Source organism: Macaca nemestrina, chromosome 17 (assembly GCF_043159975.1).
Source record: "Macaca nemestrina isolate mMacNem1 chromosome 17, mMacNem.hap1, whole genome shotgun sequence".
NCBI lineage: Eukaryota > Metazoa > Chordata > Mammalia > Primates > Cercopithecidae > Macaca > Macaca nemestrina.
In genome coordinates this window covers 74,172,654-74,200,248 of record NC_092141.1, presented here as the reverse complement: position 1 = coordinate 74,200,248, position 27,595 = coordinate 74,172,654, and the positions used below count along the sequence as shown (strand labels likewise).

The following is a 27,595-nucleotide window of genomic DNA, read 5'->3' as shown; positions in this document are numbered from 1 at the left end:
CCATCTCTGTGTCCCTGGAGCCCAGCCTAGTGCTGGAACCCATCAGAAACTCAAAACTGGTGCAACAAATGGAATTAAGTAATATCAGCCCAAGTTCTACCATTATCTCAGCAAGTGACCTCAGCTAAGTAATTTTCACCTCCCTAAGCCTCAGTTTCCCCATTTGTAGAAATGCAGGGTGACAATAATTACTATGGTATTTCCCCACACCAACATAAAGTGAGACAGTACCCAAAAACTCACCACATGAAGCTTTATGAACAAATGTAAGTGATTAAAGATAAGCCATGTTGTTTCGCCTCAAACGTGCCCAGGTAAAAACATGTTTGTGGCTAACAAGTAGTGGCGGCTCTCTCACTGATGTTCTACCTGGTTCTAAACCCTAAGAACATAATTTCCACCATGCAGGGCAATAAAGCTATTCTGCCATAAGAATCTATTTTTCCTGGACCAGCTGTCCCGTAAATAGTGTTCATCACTATTCCAATACCTAGGCTGCTGGGTGAGAATCAGGTCTTCCCCATCCAGCCCAGCTAAGCACCAGCAAGTCTAGACCTTCCTGGATCCAGGACTGTCACAGTGAGTGAGGTCGGACCGGGGGATCATCGCTTTTGGTAATCACCGGTGCGGGTCACCAGATGTTCCCAGCTGTCCCTCTTCTCAGGCACCTGGTAGGATTCTATGTCCCCACCCACCAACCTTTGAAGTTGACCTGCTTTGCCTTGTGACTCATGAGCAGGATGACAGTGCTGCTCTGATACACACAGGAAATCCCTGTCCCTGCTAAGCAACGCACAAAGCCCAGATGGTGCTGCTTCTTCTGCATGGGACCTGGAGGTGGGGAAAGCATGTCAGGGTCCCAGCTGCCCCACAGTGGATGGGGAGCACCAGCAAGAAATGGACCTTATGGTTTCCAGCCCCTGAGAGTCGGGGGCTGTTTGTTATGATAGTCTAACCTTGTCATGACAGACACCCTCTCCCTACCACTCCCTGTCCCCAATATCTGCATCCGGCTCTCGTTAAGGCAGAGCCCTGGAGGGGACTTCCAGTTCCAGTTCTGATATGGCAACAGGCAAATGCAAGTGAGCGAGGCGTGGTTCTGACACACGAATCTGATCACTGTGTATCCCTCCCCTGCTTAAACATCATTCTATGGCTCCCTGTGGCCCTCAGCACAAAGCCCTCTCACAATCCGCTCTTGCTAACATCTCGAGTTCACATCCTGCTAACTTCTGCCAGTTTCACACTTTGCACTCTCAGATGCACCTGTAAGGAACTGCTTGCAGTGGGCACACTCCTGCCTCCAGGCTCTGGTTCTGCCTGCTGGGAGCCCCTTCCTGCCACCACACCTCTCCTCTTCCTCTACAACTGCCACCCTTCACCTGGACCCCTCCTATGCATTCCCCGGGTTCAATGTCATTTCTACGACTCCTTCTGAAAACCCCAGCCAGGTGGTCCTCATCTCGCAGCAGCACCATAGCCTATTCCTTCATCTGCCTGACCTGTGAGACTGTGTCTTTTTATTCCCCCTGCCCAGCCCAGTGTTAGGCACACAAATGCTCAAAAACAAGTTTATTTTAATAAAAGGAAAGAGTCCAGGTGCAGCGGTTCACGCCTGTAATCCCAGCACTTCGGGAGTCTGAGGCAGGCCGATCATGAGGTCAGGACTTCGAGACCAGCCTAGCCAACGTGGTGAAACCCCATCTCTACTAAAAATACAAATAATAATAATAATAATAATAATAATAATAATAATAAACAAAAATTAGCTGGGCATGGTGGTGGGCGCCTGTAATCTCAGCTACTTGGGAGGCAAGGGAGAAGAACCACTTGAACCCAGGAGGTGGAGGTTGCAGTGAGCCAAGATCACGCCACTGGACTCTAGGCTGGGCAACAGAGCAAGATTCTGTCTCAAAAAATAAATAAATAAAAAATAAAATAAAATAAATAAAAAGAAACAAAGAAGGAAGAGAGGGAGGAAAGACACCAAGAGGACAAGCATGGTCTCCTTTCACTCACCTGTACTGCTCTTTGGCCTGCATAATGACAAAGTCCCACTTATAGTTCATTTTTTGGTTCAAGAAATTGTAATTTTCCTGGAGAAGAAAAACAAAATGAGAACAGTAAGCCCCAAGACATATGCCATGTGCCACAGGGCAACAAACTCTAAGTTAACAAGGGCACACCCCTGGCTCATGGCAACCATGGACCCAGCCTGATGGTGTCTGAGCTGGTTTTACCCCGGTGTTCACTCAAAGAGCAGCTGAATTCTCAAAACGCTTTCACAAGAAGCCTCACTTTTATTGCTCTTTTTTGCTTTTGTAAAAATAAATGTATCCCGGCCGGGCGCGGTGGCTCACGCCTGTAATCCCAGCACTTTGGGAGGCCAAGGTAGGCAGATCACAAGGTCAGGAGATTGAGACCAACCTGGCTAACATGGTGAAACCCGGTCTCTACTAAAAAGAATACAAAAAATTAGCCGGGCGTAGTGGCGGGCACCTGTAGTCCCAGCTACTCGGGAGGCTGAGGCAGGAGAATGGCGTGAACCAGGGAGGCAGAGCTTGCAGTGAGCCGAGATCGCGCCACTGGACTCCAGCCTGGGGGACAGAGCGAGACTCTGTCTCAAATAAATAAATAAATAAATAGATCCCAAATCTGATTAGGAAGAAAGAATCAAAGAAGAAAAAGAATTTGAAAATCTTTTTTTTTTTTTTCTGAGACAGGGTCTCACTCTGTTGCCCAGGCTGGAGTACAGTGACACAATCATAGCTCACTGCAACCTCAAAGTGCTGGGCTCAAGCCATTCTCCTGCCTCAGTAGCTAGGACTACCTGTACATGCAACCACACCTGGCTAATTTTTTAACCTTTCGTAGAGATAGGGTCTCACTATGTTGCCAGGCTGGTCTTGAACTCCTGGCCTCAAGTGATCCTCCCATCTTGGCCTCCCAAAATGCTGGGATTACAGGCGTGAGCCACCGCACCTAACCTGGAAACTCACTATTCAGCAACAGAGCATCACAAATTCACAAAAATAAACCCTAAGATAAACCAAAGATAAGCCGGCCTTTCTGAAAACATGCCTGTAAGAATAAAAACACATGGCCTAACATGGTGGCTCACTCCTGTAATCCCAGCACTTTGGGAGGCTGAGGTAGGCGGATCACTTGAGCCCAGGAATTTGAGACTAGCCTGGGCCCCCTGTCTCTACAAAAAAATACGAAAATTAGCTGGGTGTGGCGGTGTGCCCCTGTAGTCCTAGCTGCTACGGAGGCTGAGGCTTGAGCCCAGGAGACAGAAGTTGCAGTGAGCCGAGACTGCACCACTGCACTACAGCCTGGGTTATGGAGCAAGATGTTGTCACAAAAATAAATAAATAAACAAATAAGTAAAAGAACACAGCAAGATTTTCACCCTCTGCCCAGAAATTCTAGCCTTTTGAGGGCTAGCATATGTTCTTTGGGAAATTGGACTCACCCAGCCTAAAACAAAAGTCTATACAGTACAACAGTCTATACAGATTGTTTTCCCATCATAAATTGAAGTTCGGGCCAGGCACGATGGCTCACGCCTGTAATCCCAGCACTTTGAGAGGCTGAGGCAGGCAGATCACTTGAGGTCAGAAGTTCGAGACTAGGCTGGCCAACATGGTGAAACCACATCTCTATTAAAAATACAAAAATTAGCCAGGCATGGTGGCACATGCCTGTAATCCCAGCTACTCGGGAGGCTAAGGCAGGAGAATCGCTTGAACCCGGGAGGTGGAGGTTGCAGTGAGCTGAGATCATGCCACTGTACTTTAGCCTGGGCAACAGAGCAAGACTTTGTCTTAAAAAAAAAAAAAAAAATTCAAGTTCAAATCTGTTAACCAAGGGTTGTCCATTAGAGTACATATTAATTATGTCACATTGTTTTGGGATGGCAAAAGGAAGGGGGGAGCCACCATGTGCCCAGTAGCCACTGAGGCAAGGGTTTAAATTACAGCAAGAGAAACTAAAGTTAGACATGGGAAAGAATTTACTTCAGTTAGCTGCTTCTAATTAGTAAAAGGATGGCTAGCTGGCTGGATGGATGGATCATGAGGGCGCATATGAATGTAGTGATGTGAGAATGAGGAAAGTACAGCTCAAAACTATATTCCACTCAATTATAATAACCTGTACTTAAAAGCACCTCCATACCTTTTCATATTCTTCCAAAATTCCTTTCTTCTTGATATTTCGCTTGGCCAGATAGATGGCTGGAAAAGAAAGCAATGACATTTTCCATCATCATCTTTCAGAACCCCATCTGCAGCCTCCCTAAGCCTGAGGCTGCTGTGCTCAGAGTGGGGGAGAGAACGCTCAGCACACCCAGTCCCTTGCCCCTGGGGACATGCCCAGTGCAGATGCGGACTGACATAAAGGTCATGATGACAGCAAGACAAATGTCACCAAAATGCTGCAAGTAAATAAGCAGCATGTTAAGCACTACCAAAGGCATAGCTGGGACTGAAGTATTTACCGTAATCGGTATCTTCAGCTGGCCACTGCTGGGTGGGCCAGAAATACGGTGTCTGCAAAAGAAACCAGGGAAACCACACTTTAATACTGGATTGTGACTCAATGGACCCCAACCCTGTGACTAAAGAAATCGAACCACCTTAGCCCCCTCCACCGTTTCTGAAGTCCTGATCTGTGAAACTATGAACCCGACCTTTACAAATGAGATCTTTTCAAATGAGATCAACCCTATATGAACAGCCAAGGTCAAGGCCAAGACTCACCTGAAATCGGTAGAGGCTGCCATCAGGCTTGAGAACGAGATTCTTGGGGTCTTGCAGGGGGTAAATGTAGCCATACCTGACAATAAAGTTGCCCAAGTTCTGTGCCTCTGGGAAAAGCAGTTCAGACACGGATGTTAAGAGCAGGGCTGAGACAGGAGCTCATTGCTGGCCTCCACGGCACCCCAAACTCCAGGACAGGTACCCCCTCCTAGCAGCACTGCATCTCATGAGCAGTGAGGACACTGGTTCCTGAACTTGGCTGTGGACAAGCATCAGCTGGGTTGCACGCTAAAAGGAGGACCTCCCAGGTCCTATCCTAAGGAATGACAACTCAGTAAGTCTGGACGGGAACTAGGAAACCTGGATGTTAACAGAACCCACAGGTGGTCTGCTGCAGCGGGTGATGGTTAAGGAAGGCCTAGAAAAGCCTCTGTAGGCCCATTGGGTCTGGGAAAGGTCACAGGACTGGGAAGAAAATGTCTCTGTTGGACCAACGGACACTTTGTCACTCAAAGAATGAGCGAGGAGCACCATGTTTATTGCCAACTTCTATCCCAAGCTCACCTCTACCTGATCCCAGGTCCTCTCCTTCCCATTTCACTTTAATTCCTACCCTGCTCCAGTTTATTTGGAAGCACAGCCTTGTTTATCAATTATATCAATTAAAGGACAAACTTCTTTGGTTCTTTCTCCAAAGCACCAATGAAAGCAGATGTCTTTCCATCCTCTGGAGGGGATTCCATCCCTCCATTCCTGCAGGGACCCCCAGCCAAGGACTCAACCCATCTCCCCATCCCATAGCTCAGCCTCCAAGGTGTGGGAAGACCTCCTCCCCAACCCTCCCTCTCCAGGTCTCGCTCCCTCCGTCAAAGACCGAGTCCTAAAGTTGTATGCCTCATTGTACCAACAGCCTATTTTCTAGTGTGAAATCCCCTCCAGTTTCTTTCTGCTCCAATCCATCTTCTAAATTGCTGCCAGGCACCCTAGTTGAAATACGAGTATCATGCACACTGCCATGCTGGAAAATTGTCTGTGGCTACCTATTGCCTATCTCCCAGATCTTCAGGTGCTCTTCCACCCCTCTGCCACCCTCTATAGCCATCTGGAGCCATGACTCTCAATCTCTCTTGTCGCGCCTCCACTTTCCGCTCATTCCATTTCTACACCATTGTTCTTGCTAGTGTCCCTTTATAGGAAGACCCTCAGAGCTCCTCTTCACCACTTCACAAGCATCACTTCTTTCAAGACCAGCTACACACAGCACCCCCTCCAGGACTTTCTTGACTGAGTCCTCCCCACTTATCCCTGTTATGTATGCTCTAAATATTTGGTATAAAATAACTCTTTTGTCCCCAAATTATCCTGCCTTTGCTTTTGATTCTGGCAGTTTTACACTCAAAGGTCATGACCCTCCAATTAAAATGCAAATTTCTCAGAAACACAGGCTAAGTCTCTATTTAGTTTCTCCCATGGTGCTGTACACACAGCTGTCCTGGATAACTGACTGCCAGATGAGCTCTCACCCAGATTGGAGATCCAAAGCCGCTGGACGATCCATTGCAGAACATCACTTCCTGCAAAACAGAGACGTTTGCGGTTATCGTCATAGCCTCCTGACATATCCCTGCTCCTCCACGCTGTTGCCTGACTGGTCTCCTTCCTGTTCAGCTGCAATTTCATTCCTCTTTGCTCAGAACCTTCAGAAACCCCCACCCCATCATGTTCAGTCCCAACTCTGCAGCCTGTAATTCAAGGCTATCCATGATCTCACTCCAGCAGATGTGCAACTTAACACCGCACCGCCTGGCCCGGCCCCCACCCACACACACTTCATCTTTATCGTCTCTTATCGTATTGACCTTTTACTTGACAGTAACTTGTGCATGGACTATTATTCACTAACTAGATAGTAAACAGACTAAGTCTAAATACACACACACACACACATACACACACATACACACACAAAGCAGACCCGAGGCAAGTCGTTTGCAGGGCTCTGGACCAAGCTAGGACTCATGGGAGTAAAACAGACCCAGGGATGGGAAGAGGACAGGCTGGGGGCTGGGGCTGGCTCTCCATCTCCCCAAGTTCCCAGGCAGAACTCCGACGAGTCACAAAATTCTAAACTTGAACCTGGCCTTCCATGACGTTGTGAAGGTACTTTTGTCAGGGTAGGAAGATGGGACCTATCCTAGTTGATTTATAACTTTAGATGATGGAATGAAGGCTCCATGTGTACCCTCGCCCCAGGCCTGGCATATCTTAGGGGCTGGCTTGGGAACAACACACACACGCCAAAAAAAAAAAAGAACGTGAAAAACTGGCATGAAAAACAGCAGGAGATGCAGGCTTGGAGGCCAGGAGAGAATGTCAGCAGGAGATACAGGCTTGGAGGCAGGAGAGAATGTGCACCCGTGCACCTGTCCCACCCACCCACTCCCCTCAAGGATTCAGATCTGTCTAAGGGTCAAGGCAAGCCAAGTTCCATCAACAAGCCCAGAGGTGCCATACACCCCCACAGAAGCTCTGAGCCCCTTTCCTCAGCCTGGGCCCTCTGGCCTCACAAGCAGAAGGTACGCCTTCTAGGCACAAGGTAAGAGCATCTCAGAAGATAGACAAGGTGCCCTGGAACGAAGCACCCCATCACAGAGGCCGTCATGCAGACGCCAGTGGTCACATTTCCAGCAATCTTAGCCTGCTTTCCAAAGGCTAAGCTGGAAACCTGTCTGCATGGGAACAGGCCCACAAAACACACCAAAGAAGAGGGCCAGGATTGAGACCCCACTGCCTGTGTTTTTATGTCTGGATAATTGCCAATGATACTTCCCTCCTCGGAGGTGGTGCAGGGACATTTCTTCTTATGACCCACATACACACTCTCTGGGCATAATTGCCTGCCTATGATCATGAGTGGGTATAGACAACCTGCAGTTCTTCCCTTCATGCCCACACACTAGGACACAAATGTCCAGCCATGATCTCTGTCAGTGTCCGCATGCACACCATCGTGGCTTTCCATGGTTCTACTTCTGTTGTTCTTAGCATCATTCACTCCTGGTTGGCTGTTCAAAAGCAAAATCCTTCATCTAAACTCCTACTTAAAATACTAGGACTAGGTGTTTAGACTTTCCACACCAAGTCTCTCTCTTTAAATGCTACACAGTGTTGCGCAGGCAGAGAGACAGACCCAGGCAGACATCAGACTGATTAGCTCTCTCCACCGAGGAGCTGAGGGCTTTCTCATCCACTTGACTGCCTCCCGAAATAGATCAAATGAGATTATGGTGCCACCAGCCTCTGTACCACACAGTCTGTGCTGACAGCATGGCAGACTGCTCAGGCTCCCCCATCAGTCACCTTTGTCCCGAGGAAGCCCTGGGACGCCTGCCGTCCAAGAAGTTAAATAATTTGTTTTTATCGGTGCTGATGTTGCAGGACCAGGGCTTCTCCCTGTGTTGTTTCTACAGCAGCTGGAATTCACCTGTGCAGGAGGAACAAGGAAAAACATGGCAGGATGGGCAACCTCGCCCAAATCCAGGAACCAAGTGTGCCCCATGCACAAGGAAGGAAAGCAGCTGGTGCACACTGACAGTGGATAAGAATATGGACTCTGGGCTGGGCGTGGTGGCTCATGCCTGTAATCCCAGCGCTTTGGGAGGTCAAAGCGGGCAGATCACCTGAGGTCAGGAGTTCGAGATCAGCCTGACCAACATGGTGAAACCCCATCTCTACTAAAAATACAAAAATTAGCTGGGTGTGGTGGTGGGCGCCTATAATCCTAGCTACTTCAGAGCTGGGGCACGAGAATCGCTAGAACCCAGGAGGCAGAAGCTGCAATGAGCCAAGATAGCACCACTGCACTCCAGCCTGAGCAACAGAGCAAGAGCCTGTCTCAAACAAAATAAATAAATAAAAGTAAAAATTAAAAATAAATAAACAAATATATACATATATATGGACTCTGGAGTCACATTGCTGGGCTGAAATTCAAGCTCACTCATGAAATGAGCTTAAGGACATGAAGGCAAGTTGCTGAAACTCTTTGGTCTCCATAGCCCCATGTGCAAAAAGTGGGCAGTCATATCTACCCTTAACTTTATTGTGGGTGTTAACAGACAATGCATGGGCAAGCACTAGCTACCACCACCATCCAGCACCCACTGCACACCCAGCACCTGCACATCAGTCTCTCACTTCCTTCCTGCACTCGTTCCCTTAGGGAGGGATTGCTATTCTTGCATTAAAAATGAGAAAACTGGCCAGCTGTGGAGACTTGAGCTGGCAATCCCAGCACTTTGGAAAACCGAGGCAGGAGGATCACTTGAGCCCAGCAGGTCAAGCCTGCAGTGAGCCATAATTGCATTACTGCACTCCAGCCTGGAAGGCAGCATGAGACCCTGTCTCAAAACAAACAAACAAACAAACAAACAAAACAATGGAGAGAGTAAACTGAGACCAGGGCTATAGCTAGAAAAGACACCTGAAGGATTTAATCCTGCACTCTCCACACAATGACAGACAAGAAGTGACTCACGCATTCAATAAACTTTTACTAACCATCTGTTACAAACACAGCTCTGCTAAGCATTGGGGTTACCCAGATGAGCAAGACAAGATACTTTCCCTCGAAGGGCCCCAGTCCAGTGGAGAATTCAGGCCAAAATTAATGACAATCAGAGGCAGGGAGGGGGACAGGGTCAGGGATGCCTTCAGGAAAAATTGTCCCAGCTGCATGTGAGGTGATGGGGGATGCAAAGGCACCCTGAAAAGTCTGCCCACTGTTTCCACTCTTTGGGTGCCCAGAGCTACTCTGGTTCTTAGCCTTTCCAAAGTCTGGCTTGTCAATGTTTCCTTTCACTCCATGAGCTGCTCTATAGCGTTTCAATTAATTCCCCTTTTGCTCCAACAAAAGAATGGGTCTTCTGTTGCTTGCACGCAAGGAAACCTGAGTGACACATTGCTGGTGGGGGCATCCTTTCTTCTAAGCAGTCAGAAAGGGAAAGGGGAGGCTGTGAGCCAGCTTGTCTCTGCAAAGACTAGGGCACCTTGAGTGAAAAAAAAATAGTCAAGTCAGGGGTGGCATAGAGGGAGGCACAGCAGTGGTGAGACCCTGGCTTGGGCTATGAGAAGCCGTCTGCTTCTGCAGGCAATACACCTAAGTATGAAACATTGTCTTTACTGCAAAATCAAGATCAGAAAACAGGTAACACATTAACCAAAATGCTCTCCTCGTTTGGTGTCCAGCCCCTCTTGCCAATATCCCCAAATGATGCTCTGCAGGCATGTCACCCCCCCACACACACACAGAGAGAGGAGACAGTGGCATCACCCCGAAAGGGCAGTTGAGAAGGGCCTGAAATGAATTAGAAGGTAGAAGGTGGAGCAAAACAAAGGCCAACTTTTTTCTGCTAAATAGTATTTTTTTTTTTTCTGCTACTTGGTTTCATTAAAACAAAGCAAACAAAACAACAAACAAAAAATGACAGTGAAGGTTTCTAAAATGAACTTCTGGGAGGAATGGCTTCAGGAAATGACCTGTTGAGTCCTTTTCTCCCTCCTGACCCCTTCCTCAGAGGAAGACTTTAGTCCAGGAGTCAGCAAATGTACTCTGCAGAGCGCTAGATAGTAAATAAACATTTCAGCTTTGTGGGAGTCTTGTTCTGTCATCCAGGCTGGAGTGCAGTGGTGCGATCTTGGCTCACTGCAACCTCCGCCTCCCAGGTTCAAGCGATTCTCATGCCTCAGCCTCCCAAGTAGCTGGGATGACAGGCATGCACCACTACGCCTGGCTAATTTCTGTATTTTTAGTAGAGATGGGGTTTCCCCATATTGGTCAGGCTGGTCTCGAACTCCTGACCTCAGGTGATCCACCTGCCTTGGCCTCCCAAAGTGCTGGGATTATAGATGTGAGCCACTGTGCCTGTCCACAACTATATATTTTAACTCTGCCATTGTAGTGTAAGAGCAGCCATAGATAATATGTAAATGAGTGAACATGGATATGTTCCAATAAAACTTTATTTAGAAATAAAGTTTTTTACAAATACAGGAGGTGGGCCGTATTGGGCCTCTGGGGTCTATTCCAGGCCAAGGCTAAAGTGCAAGCTACATCACCTGTCATGGCATGAGGAACGCTGGTGACCAGGACCCTCTGGTTCTGCATTCGGACCCCTGTCTCTGGGTTCTGCATGTCCTTCACGAGCGCTTCAATCTGTAAGACAGAAGGGGAAAAAGCCGACTGATGAGAACAATTTTGAAAGTTGTGCAGGGCCATTTCCACTGCACTGAGAGGGATCTCAAAACGCAAAGGCAGACACCGGGGTTCCCCATCTGGTACAGGAGCCAGGTGGGCACTGAGTGACTCTAATGCAGCCAGGACTAAGGTGTGCTCCACAGCCACAGATCCCATCCCTGCGTGTGAAGACTCGCACATTCATCCTGACTGGGAGATTCTGGGGTGGCTTTAAGGAAAGATGGAGCTTAACGAGAAAGGATTTTGCTGGGCCGGGCGCGGTGGCTCACGCCTGTAATCCCAGCACTTTGGGAGGCCGAGGCGGGCGGATCACGAGGTCAGGAGATCGAGACCATCCTGGCTAACATGGTGAAACCCTGTCTCTACCAAAAAAGACAAAAAAATTAGCCAGACGTGGTGGCGGGCACCTGTAGTCCCAGCTACTCTGGAGGTTGAGGCAGGAGAATGGCGTGAACCCGGGAGGCGGAGCTTGCAGTGAGCCGAGATCGTGCCACTGCACTCCAGCCTGGGCAACAAAGCAAGACTGTCTCAAAAAAAAAAAAAAAAAGAAAGGATTTTGCTGGACAGAAAGTGATAGAACACCATGGGCAAAGGCGTGGAAGGATGACAGCTCCCAGGGTTAGTGGAACAGAAAACAGCAGGAGTTGCAGCTGGAATAGCCAGTAGAGGCCAGATCACATGGACCTCAAAGCCACCCCTGCAGTGTGGATTTTGTTCCAGTGACTGTTCCTGGAGAGCATTTTGGAAACGTGGCCCATGACAGAGAGAAGAACATGAAGTAAGAAGTACGAAGAAGTTTGCAGAGGTAGAGAAAAGTGCAGTGACCTCTTCAAAGCTATTGCATACAGCCCAGGTAAGAAACAACAGTGACCAGGCACAGTGGCTCACGCCTGTAATCCCAAATTCTGGGAGGCAGAGGTGGGAGGATCGCTTGAGTCCAGGAGTTTCTGACCTGCCCGGGCAACATAGTGAGGTCTTGCCTCTACAAAAAACTTAAAAATTATCTGGGCATGGTGGCACATGCCTGTAGTTCCCAGCTACTTGGGAGACTGAGGCAGGAGGATCACTTGAGCCCAGGAATTCCAGGCTACAGTGAGCTATGATCGCACCACTGCACTCAGCCTGGGTGACAGAGCCAGACCCTGTCTCTTTTTACAAAAAGAAAAGAAATGACAGCGCTTCAACCCTTAGCACTCCCACTCTTCGTACTCTCAGCAGAGCAGGCAGATGGGCTTTCCATTATTTTAGAATATGTCACTCTTCTGCGTGACTGTTCCACTGCAAGGGCCACTTGACACCGAGTAAATGATAAAGTTTCCCTACTGGTCTACATGTTCGGGACCTCCTTCCTCTCTGACTTCTTTCCTACCACTCCCCACCAGCTCCCTCTGATCCAGCCACACTGGCCACCTTCCTTCCCCCAGCCATACCAAGGACACTCCCGGCCAGCCTTGGGTGGGTCCCATGCTCTGGCTGTTCCCTCTACCTGGGCCAGTCTTCCCAAGAGACCAATTTGGCTCCCTCCTCACCTCCTTCCCCTTCTGATGGTCTCAGGAGGCCCACCCTGACCATTCCTAAAGCTGCAACCCTGAACTCCACCCTTGGCATTCCTGACCCCCTGCTCCATTTCTCAAGAGCATGCGTGTTCTTCAAACATACAAAATAATTGACCTAGTTATTACATTGTTGATGGTGCATCTCCCTTTGCTCCTGGAAAGTAAGCTCTTCCTAGGGGTCTTTGTCTGTTGTTGTTTGCGGCCGGATGTCAAGTGTCAGGAAGCGTGCCTGGCACAGAGGTAGTACCCAGTAAGCAGGTGATGTGTGAATTAATAAATAAATGAGGCAGTGGCCAGGAAGATGGTAAGGAGGCATGACTTTCAGAGCCCTAGAATAGCAAAAATAAACTGTATTTGCAAGTGACTGAGTAGTTCACTGAGGGTGACACAGAATAATGCCAAGGTTTGGAACTTATGCGACCAGAGTTACCAGTTACCAAACCAGAAAATGCAAAAGAAGAAGCCACTTCTGAAAGCAAAGGCATCTGCCTTGGCAGGTCGACTGCAAGTGGCTGCTGAGATTCCCACAACGTCTGGGAGGTGATTGGAAATGACTGCCCCAGGTTCAGAAGAGACAGGGTCAGAGACATGAATTAGAGCCATGAATGTCAGGGAGAGTTGAAGCTAAAGAGAATCAAGAAACTGTCCGAGGAAGCCTAAACTGCAGGAAGGCAGCCACAACGACAGCCCTGACTATCTTTAGAGTTGTTTTTATTCATTTTTATTACTAAAAATTATTTCCCACTTGAAAAAATCAGGCCGGGCGCGGTGGCTCAAGCCTGTAATCCCAGCACTTTGGGAGGCCAAGACGGGCGGATCACGAGTTCAGGAGATCGAGACCATCCTGGCTAACATGGTGAAACCCCGTCTCTACTAAAAAAAAAAATACAAAAAAAATTAGCCGGGCGAGGTGGCGGGTGCCTGTACTCCCAGCTACTCGGGAGGCTGAGGCAGGAGAATGGCGTGAACCCGGGAGGCGGGGCTTGCAGTGAGCTGAGATCCGGCCATTGCACTCCAGCCTGGGCAACAGAGCTAGACTCCGTCTCAAAAAAAAAAAAAAAGAAAAAATCAAATGGAAATAATATCAACTGAAGGATTTATTTTTATTTTATTTTTTGAGGCAGGTCTCCCTCTGTCACCCAGGCTGGAGCACAGTGGCACGAACTTGGCTCACTGCAACTGTCACTTCCTGGGCTCAAGCAACTGTCTTGCCTCAGTCTCCCGAGTGGCTGGGATTACAGACACATGGCACCACGCCCAGCCAATTTTTGTATTTTTAGTAGAGACGGGGCTTCGCCATGTTGGCCAGGCTGGTCTTGAACTCCTGACCTCAAGTGATCCACCCGCCTCAGCCTCCCAAAGCGCTGAGATTATAGTCGTGAGCCACCTCATCCAGCCTGAAGGATTTTTTTTTAAAACAAACTGGATGTTTGACACTAGTCAACAAAGATGACTAGAGAAAACCCAGGTGTTTCTCTTGTTATTCGGTGTTTGCTACTGACCCTGACAAAGCTTCATGTGCAGAGGTTTCAAACTTCATGTTCCCCTAGAAAAGCCCTCACTAACGGGAAAGCTGTCTACTCCCCATGTCCCAGATGTACTTGCCAATGGTCAGTTGGTCATTCGACATCCAGGCACAGTCATGATGGACTCTGGGAAACCAGAGAGAAGCAGCTGTGGTCCCTGAGCCCAAAGATCTCACTGACCAGTGCAAGCATATTCCAGGATAATGCACAATGTGCAATGACAAGGGTGAGTCTATGGTGTCATGTGAACACAGCAGTGCCTAGGGCTGGGCAGGAGGGAAGGACTCCTCCTAGATTGATTTTTCTTTCTTTTTTTTTTAGACTGAGTCTTGCTCTGTTGCTCAGGCTGGAGTACAGTGGCGCGATCTCAGCTCACTGCAATCTCCACCTCCTGAGTTCAAGCGATTCTCTTGCCTCAGCCTCTCGAGTAGCTGGGATCACAGGTGCCCACCATCACGCCCAGCTAATTTTTGTATTTTTAGTAGAAACAGGGTTTTACCATGTTGGCCAGGCTGGTCTCAAACTCCTGATCTCAAATGATCCACCCACTTTGGCCTCCCAAAGTACCGGGAGTACAGGCATGAGCCACTGCGCCCAGCTTCCTAGGTTGAATTTTACAAAGTTTAGCAAGTATTAGGAAGCAGAAAGAGAAAAGGAGCATGGGTGAGGGTGTTCCAGGCGGAAGGGCCACAGGAGCAGAAGCACAGAACGTGAACCAGCAGCGGGGAACAAAGCCCTTTCCTGCCTTCACGCCCAGGGCTCTCACCTGAGGTCTGGGCTGCTGCGTGCAGCTGGACATCCACGTGGAAGGCTGCTCTCACACCCAGTCTGTCCACATTCCCACCATTACCCGAAGTAAAACATTTCATCCATTTACCTGTTTCCCCTCTCCCCTCCATTTAGCCACCTTGCTTACACCATCATCAGTCTCTTGGCATTGAATTAAACAACATCTCCCAACACTGGCTCATTAAAATTTACAAAATCCTTTTGTGATCTGAAGGTACTTGCTTGCGGTCCAAAGAAAAAGCACTCAGGCTCCGTGGGATTTCCCTTCTCTCTTTACTGTAGGATCTTGGGCAACTCACTTAACCTCTCTGAATCTCCTTTCTCTGCCATAACATGGGCACCATGATAGTATGTGGACTACTAAATGATTCTATAATACCTTAGAATTTAATTAATTTGTGGCTTTATAATCCCTTAGAATTATGTAAAATGCTCTATAAGGAGAGATATATGTTATGTATGCATAATGGTATATGCTGTGTCAGGAGAGACATATGTTCATTGCTATGGTTAGAATTACTAATATTAGTAGCATTCATACTAATACATTTTGAAACTTTGCATGCAGGGTTGTGTTTAGGTGCCCAGGAATAGAAACCCAGGTCAACAAAGCAAATAAGTATAGGTATTTATGGAGCATGTATTAAGAACCCTGTACTGCAAGGATACAAGGTAAAAGACATATACCCAGTCTTCAGAGAGTTGAGCAGACAGTTACATGAAAATAAAAAGTTAACTAATATGAAAGCTAGGAGTCTGAATGCAGAGAAAGCTCAGTTCACATCTCTGCTCCAATTTAGAAGCTAGAGGCTTTAGGTAAATTGCTAAATTTCACTAGGACTCATTTATCTGTAAAACAGAGCTTACAATAGTATCAGGCCCGGTGTGATGGCTCATGCCTGTAATCTCAGCATTTTGGGAGGCCAAGGTGGGTGGATCACTTGAGGTCAGGAGTCCAAGACCAGCCTGGTCAACATGGTGAAACACCATATCTGACAAAAATACAAAAATTACCCAGGTGTGGTGGCAGGTGCCTATAGTCCCAGCCACTTGGGAGGCTGAGGTGGGAGAATCCCTTGAACCCAGGAGGCAGATGTTGCAGTGAGCCGAGATCACATCACTGCACTCCAGTCTGCACAACAGTGAGACCTTGTCTCAAAACAAAAACAAAAACAAAAACAAAAAAACACCAAAACCATTCATCATAGGGATATTGTGAAGACTAAATGAGATTAAGCATACAAAGTATTTCATATCATTCTGTGCACAAAGTATTTATGAAACAGCAATTGCAAGTCAGACATGGTGGCTCATGCCTATAATCCCAGCTATCCGGAAGGCTGAGGCAGGAAGATCACTTGAGCCCAGGAGTTCAAAACCAGCCCGGGAAACACAGGGAGCCCTTGTCCTCCTCCCCCTGCCCACCCCCCCAAAAAATAGCAACTGCAGACTGGCTGAGATGATCATAAAAAGAGTGCAGAGAGGGCCAACAGAATCTCCATAGATGGTGAGGACCCGGCTGCACTCCAAGGGAGGGGTGGTATAAGAAGGACTCAGGTTTCTTAATTCAGAAATGGAAAGAGATTGAAATGGGAACCCTGAGCACTGTTGGTAGAAATGCAAAATGGTGCAGCTGCTGTGGAAAACAGTATGGAGGTTCATCAGAAAAATTAAAAATAGAACTACCACAGCATCCAACAATACCACTTCTGGGTATGTATCCAAAAGAATTGAAATCAGGCTCTGCAAAAGATACCTGCACCCCCATGTTCACTGCAGCACTATTCACGTTAGCCAAAATGTGGAAATAACCTAAGTGTCCACTATCAGATGAACAAAGAAAATGTGTTCTATGCATACAAAAGAACATTGTTTGGCTTTTGAAAAGAAGGAAATTCTGCAATATGCAAGCAAATGGATGAACCTGGGGTTAATTATGCTGAGTGAAATAGGTCAGTCACAGAAGGACAAATACCACACGATTCCACTTACATGAAGTACCTAGAATAGACGAATTCATAGATCAAATATCAGAATGGTGGTTGCCAGGGGTCAGGGAGAATGGAAAACGGGGAGTTGCTACTCAACAGACATAAAGAACTTTCAGTTAAATGAGATTAATACATTCTAGACATGTACTGTACAACATTGTACCTCAAGTCAACAATATTGTATTATGCACTTAGTTTTGAAAGGGTAGATCTCATGTTAAATGTTCTTACCGCAATAAAATAAAAAATTTTTAAAGAGAGGCCGGGCACAGTGGCTCACGCCTGTAATCCCTGCACTTTGAGGGTGAAGCAGACAGATCATTTGAGGGCGGGAGTTCGACACCAGCCTGGCCAACAAGGTGAAACCCCATCTCTACAAAAAAACACAAAAATTAGCCGGGTGTGATGGCACATGCCTGTAATCCCAGCTACTCAGGAGGCTGAGGCAGCAGAATCACTTGAACCCGGGAGGTGGAGGTTGCAGTGAACTGAGATCACGCCACCGCACTCCAGCCTGGGTAACACAGTGAGACTCTGTCTCAAAAAAAAAAAAAAAAAAAAGTTTTTAAAAGAGAGAGAGAATGATCCAGGTGCATTCAAGGTGACGGGTCATTCAAGGGAGTCCTGAAGTGGAAAAATGCTACCTGCCGCCTGTCACTCAGGCAGCCTGAAGCTGGAAGGCTCCCACCTTCCCAAGGAGCGTGGGACCATGTCCTAATTTGATGCTGAGGGGTGAGATTCCCTACTTCAATCTTTGTTGCTAAACCAGCATTTGCAGCTGAACCATGATTTTGAGAAATGGGCCAAGGGCAGGTACACAGCTGAGGCCACTCTGAGCACAGAGCCAGCCAGCGTGCAGAACCCAGGCAGCTCCAGGGACTCCCAGTGCAAAACTGACTGTCAGCTTCCTCTGCACGGATACATTCTCGGCTCACGGAATTGTCTTTGGAACAAGGACTCAGAGCCATAGTCCTCGGCCATCTGCAGTGTCAGGACTTGGCGGCATCTGAGGTCACTGGGTCAGCTGTAGGTCCAGCAGCAATGAGGGGAGCAAAGGGACAACCCCAGGAGGGTGTTTGCGGGGCGCTGGGAGGTAGAGCTGCTGCTCCTGGGAGTGGCCCAGGGAACGAAGGAGCCGACAGGTTGCGGGAGTGACTCCTTCTGGAGTTCTCCACTAACTGTGACCTCAGGTCTCCATGGTACCCAAGAAGTGCCTGATTTTCTTTTGTTTGTTTGTTTGTTTGTTTTTGAGACAGATACTCACTCCATAGCCTAAGCTGGAGTGTAGTGGCGTGATCTTGGCTCACTGTAACCTCCACCTCCCAGGCTCAAGCGATTCTCATGCCTCTCAGCCTCCCAAGTAGCCAGGACTAGAGGCACGCACCCCACGCTAATTTTTTGTATTTTAGTAGAGACGAGGTTTCACCATGTTGCCCAGGCTGGTCTCAAACTCCTGTGATCTGCCCGCCTCAGCCTCCCAAAGTGCTGAGATTACAGGTGTGAGCCACCACGCCTGGCCAAGATTTTCTTTTTTTTCTTTTTCTTTCTTTTTTTTTTTTTTTGAGACGGAGTCTCGTTCTGTTGCCAAGCTGGAGTGCAGTGGCGGATCTTGGCTCACTACAACCTCCGCCTCCCGGGTTCAAGCGATTCTCCTGCCTCAGCCTCCCAAGTAGCTGGGACTACAGGTGCACACCACCAAACCCAGCTAATTTTTGTCCTTTTAGTAGAGACGGGGTTTCACCATGTTTGCCAGGATGGTCTCAATCTCTTGACCTCGTGATCCGCCCGCCTTGGTCTCCCAAAGTGCTGGGATTACAGGTGTGAGCCACCATGCCCGGCCAAGGTTTTCTAATATGAGGGCCCAAGACTCCTTTTTCCCACATCAGCTGCCGGATGAAAGGCTGCCTTCATTCAAAATGGTTTTTATTAGATGTAACAACAGCATGTTATAAAAACAGGGAGTCCATATATTGGAGAAGACCTATAATCCCACTTTAAAAGTTAGAAACCTGGCCGGGCGCGGTGGCTCAAGCCTGTAATCCCAGCACTTTGGGAGGCCGAGACGGGCGGATCACGAGGTCAGGAGATCGAGACCATCCTGGCGAACACCGTGAAACTCCGTCTCTACTAAAAAAATACAAAAAACTAGCCGGGCGAGGTGGCGGGCGCCTGTAGTCCCAGCTACTCGGGAGGCTGAGGTAGGAGCATGGCGTAAACCTGGGAGGCGGAGCTTGCAGTGAGCTGAGATCCGGCCACTGCACTCCAGCCTGGGCAACAGAGCGAGACTCCGTCTCAAAAAAAAAAAAAAAAACAGTTAGAAACCTGAGTTTCTCCGATAGAAAGTTGGCAGATTTGATTCCTTGTCTTTGCATTTAAAAAAAAAATCGAGTTATAAAGACTTTGAAAATAATCTTCAGAGGAGGAATAATGAGAGTTATTTTTAAAACACAATGAGGGGAGTCAGATTTCTTTCTAGCAGGTGTGTCACCCTTCACAGAAAGAAGGGCTGGGTGGGAGGAGGGAATGTCACGTGAACCTCAGGAACATTTTGAGGGAGTTCGGCCCATTGGGATCCAGATCCTTTCTCCTCAGACCTTTCCCCGTACAAATTCCTCTGAGGCGTCTCCTCAGTCACCCCAGGAAACCACAGAACTCTAGCTCTATGGGCTGAACTGCGTCCCCCTATAAATTCGTACATTGAAGTCCTAACCCCAGTACCTCAGAACGTGACTGCTTTTGGAGATAAAATCTTTAAAGAGGTGAAATGAGGCCAGGTGCAGTGGCTCACGCCTGTAATCCCAGCAATTTGGGAGGCTGAGATGGGTGGATCATTTGAGGTCAGGAGTTTGAGACCAGCCTGGCCAACACGGCAAAACCTCATCTCTATTAAAAATACAAAAAATAAATAAATAAATAAATAAATAAATAAATAAATAAATAAATAAAAGCCAGGAGTGGTGGCAGGCACCTACAATCCCAGCTACTCAGGAGCTGAGGCAGAAGAATCGCTTGAACCCGGCAGGCAGAGGTTGCAGTGAGCCGAGATCGAGCCACTGCACTCCAGCCTGGTCACGGAACGAGACTCAGTCTCAAAAAAGGAAAAATGAGGCTGGGCATATGGCTCATGCCCGTAATCCCAGTACTTTGGGAGGCCGAGGCGGGCGGATCAAGAGGTCAGGAGTTCAGGACCAGCCTGGCCGATATGGTGAAACCCCGTCTCTACTAAAAATACAAAAAAATTAGCCAGGCATGGTGGCGGGCACCTGTAGTCCCAGCTACTCAAGAGGCTGAGGCAGAAGAATCTCTTGAACCCCGGAGGCGGAGGTTGCGGTGAGCCGAGACCTCGCCATTGCACTCCAGCCTGGGTGACAGAGTGAGACTCAGTCTCAATAAAAATAAAAAAATAAAAGCGGTGAAATGAGGTCACAGAGTGGACCCTAATCCCCTATGACCAGTGTCTTTATGAGAACAGATTAGGACACAGAGAGACACAGAGGGAAGATGATGCGAGGACAGAGAGAGAGCAGCCATCTGCGAGCCAAAGAGAGAAGCTTCAGGAGAAGCCAACCGTGCCACACTTTGATCTCAGACTTCCAGCCTCCAGAACTGTCAGCAAAGAAGTATCTGTTGCTTAAGCCACTCAGTCTATGGTTCTTTGTGACAACAGTCCTACAAACTCATACAGACTCTGTGTCCTATATTCAATCAGAAACATCCCTTCCCCTGCACAAAGAGGGGAGAATCTGAACTGTTTCCTGAGTTCTCCAGGGAGTGAGATGCCCTTGCTATTCTGCTGCAAACTTCAGCAGACCTTGCACTCTCCTCCTTGTGTCCTCGGGGGCATCCTCACCCTCAAAGGCCAACACTCTCATTCCCAAACGCACTCTGCTTCCCAGCTCCTCCCAAGACAAAGCATCAGCCCCGCTTCGTTCCCAGGCAACATGTCAGTGCTGCACAACCAGGCCACCGCGGGACCCCGTCTGACCCCGTGTTGGGGAGAAGGGTGTCAGGGTGTCAGCTGCACCTTTCCCCTCTCAGATGCCAACGTGCTGAGGCATGACAGTGGGCGTGCCAGGGAACCCCGACATCACAGAGGGATCAGGAATGAGGGCTTTGATGGATCTGACATCCCACCCACCACGCCCACGCTGCTCCTCACATTAAGGAGCTGTCACTCATGGCGGAAGATCTCTGGGGCTGGAATTTTCCTTTAAGCTGGAGAAGGCACCCGGGGGAACAATAACAATCGGTACTTTTCTATACAGAGATGGGAAAAGTGACCCAGAACTGCAGAGCTGTTTTTCTAACAGAGGAGGATGTGTTCCTGCTAATAAGCCTGGCCACACAGAGTCCAGCCACCCTCCCGCTGTCTCGCCCAATGTCTCCCAGACGCTCAGACACGAGCACTATGCCCTAACCAGTGCTTCGTAGTCTTTCACCAAAATCTGCTCTTCCCACCCTGGTCAAAAGCCTGGGAATTGTTCCAGGCGACCCCAGCCAAGATGTGGCCAACTTCTGTTGAATGGGCTTTTTTATCCCTTTTTTTTTTCAGGCTGGAGTGCAGTGGCACGATCATAACTCACTGTGGCCTCAAACTCCTGGGCACAAGTGATCCTCCCACTTTAGCGTCCCATAGCTAAGACTACAGGCAAGTGCCACCCTGCCCAGCTAATTTTTTTTTTTTTTTTTTTTTTTTTTTTTTGAGACAGGTTCTGGCTCTGTCACCCAGGCTGGAGTGCAGTGGCACAATCCCAGCTCACTGCAACCTCTGGCTCCTGGGTTCAGGTGATTCTCATACCTCAGCCTCCCGAGGAGCTGGGACTAGAGATGCTTGCCAGCACGCCCAGCTCATTTGTGTGTGTGTGTGTGTGTGTTTGTATTTTTGGTAGACACAGGGTTTCACCATGTTGCCCAGGCTAGTCTCAAATACCTAGGCTCAAGTGATCCACCCACCTTGGCCTCCCAAAGTGCAGGGATAAAGGCGTGAGCCATGGCTCCTGGCCCCCAGCTATTTTTTAAATTTTTTTGTAGAGATGGGTCTTGGTACGTTGCCCAGTCTGACTGCTTTTGTTTTCAACACATCTCTTACCTGCCCACTCAATCCTGCCTCCGTGGAACTTCTTCTAGCCCGTCTCCCGAACTATCAGGTTCTGCCTTCCAGCTGTGGCATCTGTCTCCAGCCTCCGGGGTGCTCCTTCGCTCAGGGCTCTCAACCATGGCCCCATCGACGCTTGGAGCTGGATCATTCTTTGGGGGTTGGTGGGGGCGGCTGTCCTGAGTGTTGTAGGATGTTTAGCAGCATCCATGTCCTCCACCTACTAGATGCCAGGAGCACCCCCAGGTATGACAACCTAAAATGTATTTAGACATTGCCAAATGTCCCTGGGGGCTTTCATCCTGACTGCACATTCAAACCCCCTGGAAAACTTTTCAAAAAGGGCAATGGTTAAGCCTGGCATGACGGCAGGCACCTGTAAGTGAAATTACTCAGGAGGCCAAGGTGAGAGGATCCCTTGAGCCCAGGAGTTTGAGTCCGGCCTGGGCAATATAGTGAAACCCCACCTCTAAAAAAAGAAATTGTTTAAAAAAAAGAAAACCAGGCCGGGCGCGGTGGCTCAAGCCTGTAATCCCAGCACTTTGGGAGGCCGAGACAGGCGGATCACGACGTCAGGAGATCGAGACCATCCTGGCTAACACGGTGAAACCCCGTCTCTACTAAAAAATACAAAAAACTAGCCGGGTGAGGTGGCGGGGGCCTGTAGTCCCAGCTACTCGGGAGGCTGAGGCAGGAGAATGGCGTGAACCCGGGAGGCGGAGCTTGCAGTGAGCTGAGATCCGGCCACTGCACTGCAGCCTGGGTGACAGAGCGAGACTCCGTCTCAAAAAAAAAAAAAAAAGAAAAAGAAAACCAGGCCGGGCATGGTGGCTTACACCTGCAATCCCAGCACTTTAGGAGGCCAGGGCAGGTGGATCACCTGAGGTCAGGAGTTTGAGACCAGCCTGACCAACATGGTGAATGTGACCAGCCTGACCAACATGGTGAATGTGTTGTAGAGACGGGGGTCTCTACTGAAAACACAAAAATTAGCCAGGCATGGTGGCAGGTCCCTGTAATCCCAGCTACTTCGGAGGCTGAGGCAGGAGAATCACTTGAACCCCGGAGGCAGAGGTTACAGTGAGCCGAGATCTCACCACTGCTCTCTAGCCTAAGCAACAGAGACAGACTCAAGTCTCAAAAAAAAAAAAAGAAAAAAAAAAAAAAAGGAAGGAAGAAAACCAGTGGCATAAAAAGACCAATGCTTAAGCCTCACTTCCAGGCCAAGTAATCAGAAACTCAAAGTACGGTGAGTTGATATTAACGTTTTTTAAAGTGCAGTCCAGGTTGAGAATTACTCATTCCCTCTCACCAGAATCATCTTTCTAGCTTATAAACCAACTCATCTTATTCATCCCTGATTTTCAAACGTCAAACAGCTTCTCATTAAACACAGAAGTCATTAAACTCTGTAGCATGACCTAGGAAGCCCTCCAGTTCTGGGCTTTTCTTTTTGTTTGTTTGGTTTTTTGTGTTTGTTTTGTTTTGTTTGTTTGTTTTGAGACTGAGTCTCGCTCTGTCACCCAGGCTGCAGTGCAGTGGCGCAATCTCAGCTCACTGCAGCCTCTGACTCCTGGGTTCAAGCGATTCTCCTGCCTCAGCCTCCTGAGTAGCTGGGAATACAGGCACATGCCACCACGCCCAGCTGATTTTTGTATTTTTAGTAGAGACAGGGTTTTACCACATTAGCCAGGCTGGTCTTGAACTCCTGACCTAGTGATCAGCCTGCCTCGGCCTCCCAAAGTACTGGGATTACAGGTGTGAGCCACCGCACAGGCAGTTCTGGGGAGTTCTTACCTACCAGCCTTCCCCTCCATCAATACCAAGCTCACTTCCTGCACACTTGGAGCCAGCTCTGCCGACCCCCAGGCAATCTCCCAAACCACCCTGCTACTTTACATGTCCATGTTTTGTATTGCCTAAAATGTCACTCATTTCCCCAACCTCCTGGCCAAAAACTACTGACTTCTTATCATTCGACTCCATTGCAAGCCCCCTTGTGAAATCTGTCCTGATCCCCCGTGACCCCAGATAGAACTGACCACCCCCTGCTTGGTGTTACATGTATCCTCTACCAATGTCTGTCACAGCCTATGGAACAATTCTTGTCTCCTTGTTTACATATCTGTCTTTCCCCACTAGACTCTAAGCTCCTTGGTGCTCCCAGGACCTGGCATCTAGCCCATAAGTGCCCAATTATGTGTCTGTATTGAATGAAAGAACATTACAAGCAAGAGATACCAAACTCTGCCTGAATATCCTCAATATTTCTGCTTCTGCATTCCTTTCTCAGGCAAAAAGAGCTGCCAGAAGCCACACAGGAAAACAAAGCTGTCTACCAGAAGGCTTCCCCAAGAAAGTCCATCCTATGGTGAATCCCAAGGGCGGTGGTGGTACTGGCTTGGAGGGTGATCTGGTAATTGCAAAGGGGAATGGGCCATCCCCAGAACAAGAGTCCATGGGTGCCGGAACCACAGGAGGCCACCTACCTGCGTTCATCTGTCCACTGTGTGCCATCAGCTAATTCCCCAGCAAAGCCTCTGCCTCTTTCTACCACATCTTAAACGAGCCCAGGCATCAGAGGTGGGCAGCAGCATGGCTGGTGGGCATGCTGACCCATGGTTACATTGAGACTGAGATGGAGGCATGGGTGTGAGAACCTCAGGAATCGCACAAGGACCTTTCTGACCAGCATGGCTCTCCCTGGCCCCATGACAGCTGTCATTTCTCAAGGCTGGAGCTGCAGCGGCACAGAGGATACTGAGTGAACTCTCTTAGTTCAGGGAGAAGGCATCCCACCCATTCCTCTGGCTCACACCAGTGGCCTTTTTTTTTTTTTTTTTTTTTGACAGAATCTCTGTGTCACCCAGGCTGGAGGGTAGTGGCATGAACTCGTGAACTCAAGTTACTGCAACTTCCACCTCCCGGGTTCAAGCGATTCTCCTGCCTCAGCCTCCCAAGTAGCTGGGATTACAGGTGCCCACCACCACGCCCCGCTAATTTTTATATTTTTAGTAGTCACAGAGTTTTGCCATGTTGGCCAGGCTGACCTCAGCCTCCCAAAATGCTGGGATTACAGACATGACCCACTGCATCTGGCCCACCAGTGGTCTTCTTAATTTGCAAATCTGCCATATCACTTGCCCATTCCAATTTCTGTAGTGGCTCTGTACGAGATAAAACCAAACCTTTCACAGGTCTTGAAGGCCCATATGCACCTGCTACCTCCGCCTTCCTTTCCAGCTTCCCACTCCCCTTGCACTTCAAAATCCATCCATTACAGAACACGGCCCCACCCCCCTAGCTTTCGCACGCCTCTGTGCCTGCACTGGTCCCTCTGCCTGAAACATCTTTCCGTTTCTGCCTGGAAACCCCTGTGTATCCTTCAGGTCTCCGCTCTGTGTCCCTAAGCACATTGAGCCGGGCTTTCCCACAGCCTCCACACTCTGCCTTACATCATGGGAAAGCTCCTGGCATTGCATCACCACTTGTGACAGACAACGACCACTCCTGTATTTCTTCCTGGTTTCACCATCTAGTGCTGCGTGACTGGCAAGCCGCTTAGACTCTCTGAACCTCAGCTTTCTTCTTTGTGAAATGGTGACCATAACCTCCAGCTTATGAAATAGATGAGATAATGCACATTAACGCCCCTCCCCACCCCATCATGGACACAGACAGCGTACTTCATCACATGCACAGAACGAGTGGTGAGTGACAGTTACACCCAGGTCCACACTTTTTAGTTCCAGGCCCTTCTCCAGAAAGCTGGACATAGAATGCAGCTGGGTCTTCATTAAGGATCGCCTGGCACAGGCTCTTGAGGCCTGTTCTGCAGAACTTTATTCTGTCCCCTGCTCCAAGGAGCTCTGTGACATGACCAATACATACACAGATATACAGGATAATAGACAGGCCCTTACCAGCACAAGGTCTAGGGAAAGAGCAATGCTGGAGGTGCGGCAGGGTCTGTAGGGCACAGAGAAGGGAGCTGTCCTGCCCAGGGGCATTAGGAGAACCAGCCTTCACGGACGAGGGGTAGCTGAGCTGGGCATGGGAAGAGAAGTGGAGCTTGGCAAGCGAGAGGGGGAGAAAGGACTTTCCCAGCAGATGGACCCTGAGGCATGAAAGGGCACAGGTTCCTAAAAAGGAAGGAAGTCTTTGAGGCAGGAGCCCAGGGGTGCCTGTGGCTGCTTTGTTGTTTCCCAGAGGGCAGGTGTGGAAGGCAGGCAGGCAGGAGGCAAAGCCAGGAAGATGGTGGGAGCGGGATCCTGGGTAGCCAGGGTGCTCAGGGGAAGGTTGGACTTTATCCTGGGAATGTGGGAAGCCAGTGGAGGGTTTCAGGTCAAGGAGGTCACCATTGATTTGGGGGAAAAAAACTGTGTGTAGGAAAGATGTCATGGAGGAGGGGAGGCGGGGTGGAAGAGGGGGAGCTGGGATGCAGGAGGGGAGGTTAGGGTAGAGGAGGGGTAAGTTAGGATGGAGGAGGAGAAGGCTGGGGAGGAGGAGGACAATGGGGTAGAGGAAGGGGAAGACAGGGTGGAGGAAGAGGAGCTGGGGTGGAGAAGGGAAAGGTGGGTGGAGGGGGGAGAGCTGGGGTGGAGGAGGGGGAGCTGAAATGTAGGAGGGAGAGGTTAGGGTGGAGGAAGGGAGACTGGGGTGGAGGAGGAAGAGTTTGGGTGGAAGAGGGGAGGCCAGGGTGGAGGAGGAGATGCTGGGGTGGAGGAGGGGATGCTGGGGTGGAGGAGGGGATGCTGGGGTGGAGGATGGGGAGTTTGGGTGGAGGAGGGGAGGCTAGGGTGGAGGAGAGGGAGTTTGGGTGGAGGAGGGGAGGCTAGGGTGGAAGAGAGGATGCTGGGGTGGAGGAGGGGTGGCTGGGGAGGAGGAGGGCAGCCTGGGGTGGAGGAGAGACTAGAGACCAAGACACTAGTTAGAAGACCAAGGTAAAGAGAGGAGAATCTACTAGAGAAGAGTCGTGATGGAAAAGAATGCCAGAGATTCAATAAACAAATTGAATATCTCCAGACAATTACTCTCTGAGCCCCCAAGCCAGAGCTGTCCTGCCTGGGAGGAGGCAGTCCTAGAGTAAATCCTGGAAGATGATGTGTGGCTTTGAGATAGCCGACTTAGGCAGTTTCTTCTGCTTTTAGTAACTGGTATCTGCAATACAGGCTCTCAGGGTTCTTTCTGAGGGAAACAACATCCAGCCTGTCTGCTTTATGGATGATACCCACACCTCTACTACCCAGGAGATGAGCACGAGCATCTTGAAGTAGGTGGACCAAATGCAACCAACTGTCCCGGGGTCCCCAGGACTGTCCCGGTTTTAGCACTGAAAGTCCTGGGCAAATCAGGACAGTGGTCACCGACTATACCAATTTGCTGAGCTCCAGGGGCTCAGGGAGAGCCCAGCTCGTCACAAAACATTCAACTAATTCTACTTAACAAGATAAGCCTAAGAAGATGGACACTACGCTGTGAAAAGTGGCTATGGGTGGGAGGAAGGACAAAGACGTGACCCGGGACCGAATCCTCCATAGATCTCTTCTGACAGTGATTATCTCAGAAGCTCAGAACTAAATGAACCACTTTGTCCCCACACACATCACCCCACAGGTG

At 49.1% G+C, this 27,595-nt stretch overlaps 1 protein-coding gene across 7 annotated transcripts in view; it reads right to left on the bottom strand.

Annotated features, from left to right (window-relative positions):
• LOC105469368 (regulator of G protein signaling 9) overlaps positions 1-27,595 on the bottom strand; it is a 107,736-nt gene that overhangs the window by 64,802 nt on the left and 15,339 nt on the right. For 5 of the 7 annotated variants that reach the window (XM_071083471.1, XM_071083474.1, XM_071083473.1 and 2 more), the window contains 6 exons: positions 10,881-10,977; positions 6,287-6,337; positions 4,764-4,870; positions 4,502-4,553; positions 4,180-4,238; positions 2,020-2,096 (listed from right to left, as the gene is read on the bottom strand). In XM_071083471.1, the coding sequence (XP_070939572.1) occupies positions 2,020-2,096; positions 4,180-4,238; positions 4,502-4,553; positions 4,764-4,870; positions 6,287-6,337; positions 10,881-10,956 (422 nt within the window). In that variant the 5' untranslated portion in view covers positions 10,957-10,977. Of the gene's footprint in view, positions 1-2,019; positions 2,097-4,179; positions 4,239-4,501; positions 4,554-4,763; positions 4,871-6,286; positions 6,338-10,880; positions 10,978-21,970; positions 22,233-27,595 lie in introns of all 7 variants that reach the window. The other 2 variants (XM_071083472.1, XM_071083470.1) reach the window with 1 other exon arrangement.